At 40.0% G+C, this 3,913-nt stretch overlaps 1 protein-coding gene across 1 annotated transcript in view; it reads right to left on the bottom strand.

Annotated features, from left to right (window-relative positions):
• The window catches only part of LOC124024727 (protein NLRC3-like), a 9,273-nt gene continuing 5,360 nt past the window's right edge, over positions 1–3,913 (bottom strand). The window contains exon 4 of the mRNA XM_046338528.1: positions 1–748. Coding sequence (XP_046194484.1) covers positions 736–748 — 13 coding nt within the window. The 3' untranslated portion in view covers positions 1–735. The remainder of the gene's footprint in view (positions 749–3,913) is intronic.

The following is a 3,913-nucleotide window of genomic DNA, read 5'->3' as shown; positions in this document are numbered from 1 at the left end:
CACTGTATATATACATAATATTACATCGTTACAACACCGTATATATACATAATATTACATCATTACAACACTGTAGATATACATAATATTATATATACTGTATATATACAGACATGATATGACATCTGAAATGTCTTCATCCTTTTGTACCTTTTGTGAGTTTAAAATGGCTGAGTTTTTCTGTGACTTGGCTCTGACCTAACACAATCATTTGGTGTGCTCTCGTTGTAAAGCATTTTTGAAATCAGACACTGTGGCTTGATTTACAAGAAGTTATTCTTTAAAATGGTGTAAACTACTTGTATGTTTGAGGAATTTTAATTATGGGATTTCTGTTGTTTGATATTTAGTGCCCTGCAATTCCACTGGCTGTTGGCGAGGTGGGACGCTACCGTCCCACATATCCCAGAGAAGTTAACTTCACTAGGGTAGGGAGCAGCATTCTGATTTTGGATGAAATGTGTGCCCAAATTAAACTGCCTGCTACTCAGGCCCAGCAGATAGGATATGCATGTAATTAGTAGATTTGGATAGAAAACACTCTAAAGTTTCCACAACTGTATGTGAGTATAACAGAACTGATATGCCAGGCAAAAACCAGAGGAAAATCCAACCAGGAAGTACTATTATTTTGAAACGCTGTTTTTCCATTGAAAGCCTATACACCAAAGAATTAGGACCCCGTTCATTGGCTCTATGGCTTCCTCAACATGTGATCAGTCTTTAGGCATTGTTTCAGGCTTTTACTCTGAAAAATGAAGGAGATTACAGCACTTTCATTCAGTGGTCAGTGGAAACAGCGCAAACAAAATGGAGGTTTTTGGTCATAAAGAGGGACATTATCGAACAAAACAAACATTTATTGTTTAACATGGAGACCTGGGAGTGCCACCAGAAGAAGATCATCAAAGGTAAGTGATTAATTTTAATGCTATTTCTGACTTTTGTGACACCTCTCCTTGTTTGGAAAATGGCTGTATGGGTTTCTGTGGCTAAGAGGTGACCTAACATAATCGCAAAGTGTGCTTTCGCCGTAAAGCCTATTTGAAATCGGACCCCGTGGCTGGATTTACAAGAAGTTTATTTTTAAAATGGTGTAAAATACTTGGACGTTTGATGAATTTTAATTATGGGATTCCTGTTGTTTTGAATATGACGCCCTGCAATTTCACTGACTGTTGTCAAGGTGGGACGCTAACAGAAAGGTTAAAGTAACTAACTTTGGCCTTCCGGATGGATAGCCTGAGTGCACTTATTTCTCATTTGCCTGAACGAGAGCCAGTCAGCCTGAGTATGCGTGTGCCGAGCCTTTCGCCAAATGTAATTCTTGAGGTGGAGTAACTCTGTAAGATCAAGGTCGAACCAAGGGCTGAACCTGTTTTTAATTCTCATTTTCTTTATGTGGGTGTGTTTGTTAACAATAACACTGAAAATATCAAAAAATGTCCAAGTGTTTCGACAGAGGGGATCAAGCTGATTCTATACCATTTTACAGAGGCCAGTTTATGAAGAAAGGCTCGTTACATTTTTTTAGCAAGCGTCTATGACAAATCAGGACAGGTCTTTTCACTGAGCAGCCATTACGAACACAGGTTGTAAAACAAAAACAATGATCACTAAGGTTAGATTTATACCTATCTGGATTATTTGTGATGATAACATCAATAAGAGTAGCCTTGTCTGGGTGTTTGGAGAAATACTTGATGTGATTGGTAATAATCTGAGAAAGATTTAGGGAGTCCCATTGCTTTAGGACATGGTCAGGTGGTTTAAGCCAGTCCCAGTTTAGGTCACCTAGCAGGACAAATTCAGACTTGGTGTAAGGGGCCAGGATAGAGCGTAGGACATGTAGGGTACAGGCTGGTACTGATGGAGCACGATAGCACCCATGACATATAACCCCACCTGGAATTCACAACCTCTGGACTGAGGTGTTCTAATCTTTCTGCCTTACAAAAAAGCCCGCAGCTACTCATGAATGACCTATAATACATTTATCTCAATAGTACCATCTGCACTGCTATTTTAGTTATCCGTTAATATTCTTTCATCATTGATTTCATTGACTTATTTCACAAAATGTTTTCTGTATAGTTTGTTTAATGTTGATGGGGTTTTAATGTTACTCCCAAATCACTATGATAAATATAATGCATTCGGAAAGTATTCAGACCACTTATCTTTCTCCACATTTTACATTTACATTTACATTTAAGTCATTTAGCAGACGCTCTTATCCAGAGCGACTTACAAATTGGTGCATTCACCTTATGACGTCCAGTGGAACAGTCACTTTACAATAGTGCATCTAAATCTTAAAGGGGGGGGGGTGAGAAGGATTACTTATCCTATCCTAGGTATTCCTTAAAGAGGTGGGGTTTCAGGTGTCTCCGGACGGTGGTGATTGACTCCGCATTACAGCCTTATTCTAAAATGGATTAAATGAATTGTTTTCCTAATCAATCTGCAAAGAATATCCCATAATGACAAATCAAAAACAGGTTTTTAGAAATGTTTGGAATTGTATTAAAAATTTAAAAAACTGAAATCCCTTATTTACATAAGTATTCAGACCGTTTGCTATGGGAATTGTACTAAGGTGAATCCTGTTTCCATTAATCATCCCTGAGATGTTTCTACAATGTGATTGGAGTCACACAACCTGGCACACATCTGTCTATATTAGGTCCCACTGTTTACAGTAAATATCAGAGCAAAAACCAAGCCATGAGGTCGAAGGAGTTGTCCGTAGAGCTCTGAGACAGGATCGTGTCGAAGAACAGATCTGAGGAAGGTTACCAAAAAATGTCTGCAGAATTGAAGGTCCCGAAGAACACAGGGGCCTCCATCATTCTTAAATGGAAGAAGTTTGGAACCACCAAGACTCTTCCTAGAGCTGGCTGCCCAGCAAAACTGGGCAATCAAGAAATCGATGGGAGAAGCTTCCAGAAGGACAACCATCTCTGCAGCACTCCACCAATCAGGCCATTATGATAGAGTGGCCAGATGAAAGCCACTCCTCAGTAAAAGGCACATGACAGCCCGCTTGGAGTTTGCCAAAAGGCACCTGAAGTCTCTCAGATCATGAGAAACAACATTCTCTGGTCTGATGAAACCAAGATTGAACTCTTTGGCCTGAATGCCAAGCATCACGTCTGAAAGAAACCTGGCACCACCCCTACGGTGAAGCATGGTGGTGGAAGCATCATGCGGTGGGCATGTTTTTCAGTTGCAGGGACTGGGAGACTAGTCAGGATCGAGGGAAAGGTAAATGGAGCAAAGTATACAGTGATCCTTGATGAAAAAATTGCTCCAGAGCAGAACGCTCAGGACCTCAGACTGAGGCGAAGGTTCCCCTTCCAACAGTACAATGACCCTAAGCACACAGCCAAGACAACGCAGGAGCGGCTTAGGAACAAGCCCCTGAATGTCCTTGAGTGGCACAGCCAGAGCCCGGATTTGAACCTGATTGAACATCTCTGAAGAGGCCTGAAAATATGCTCTCCATCCAACCTGCCAAAGCTTGAGAGGATCTGCAGAGATGAATGGGAGAAACTCCCCAAATACAGGTGTACCAAATTTGTAGCGTCATACCCAAGAAGATATGAGGCTGTAATCGCTGCCAAAGGTGCTTCAACAAAGTACTGAGTAAAGGGTCTGAATACTTATGTAAATGTGATTGTTTTTATAAATAAGACATTTGCAAAAAAAACAAGACGTGTTTTTGTCATTATGGGGTATTTTGTGAAGATTGATATGGGGGAGAAAAAAAACAAATTAAATCCATTTTACAATAAGGCTGTAATGTAATAAAATGTGGAAAAAGTCAAGTGGTCTGAATACCTTTCCTAATGCATTGTATACACGTTTTTCTTGAGTGTATTTTGAACAATGCTGAGATTAACTTTGATGT

The sequence above is a fragment of the Oncorhynchus gorbuscha genome, unplaced genomic scaffold (genome assembly GCF_021184085.1).
Source record: "Oncorhynchus gorbuscha isolate QuinsamMale2020 ecotype Even-year unplaced genomic scaffold, OgorEven_v1.0 Un_scaffold_1980, whole genome shotgun sequence".
Classification (NCBI taxonomy): Eukaryota; Metazoa; Chordata; class Actinopteri; order Salmoniformes; family Salmonidae; genus Oncorhynchus; species Oncorhynchus gorbuscha.
The sequence above is the reverse complement of the archived record's forward strand: the minus strand, read 5'-3'. Positions and strand labels throughout refer to the sequence as shown.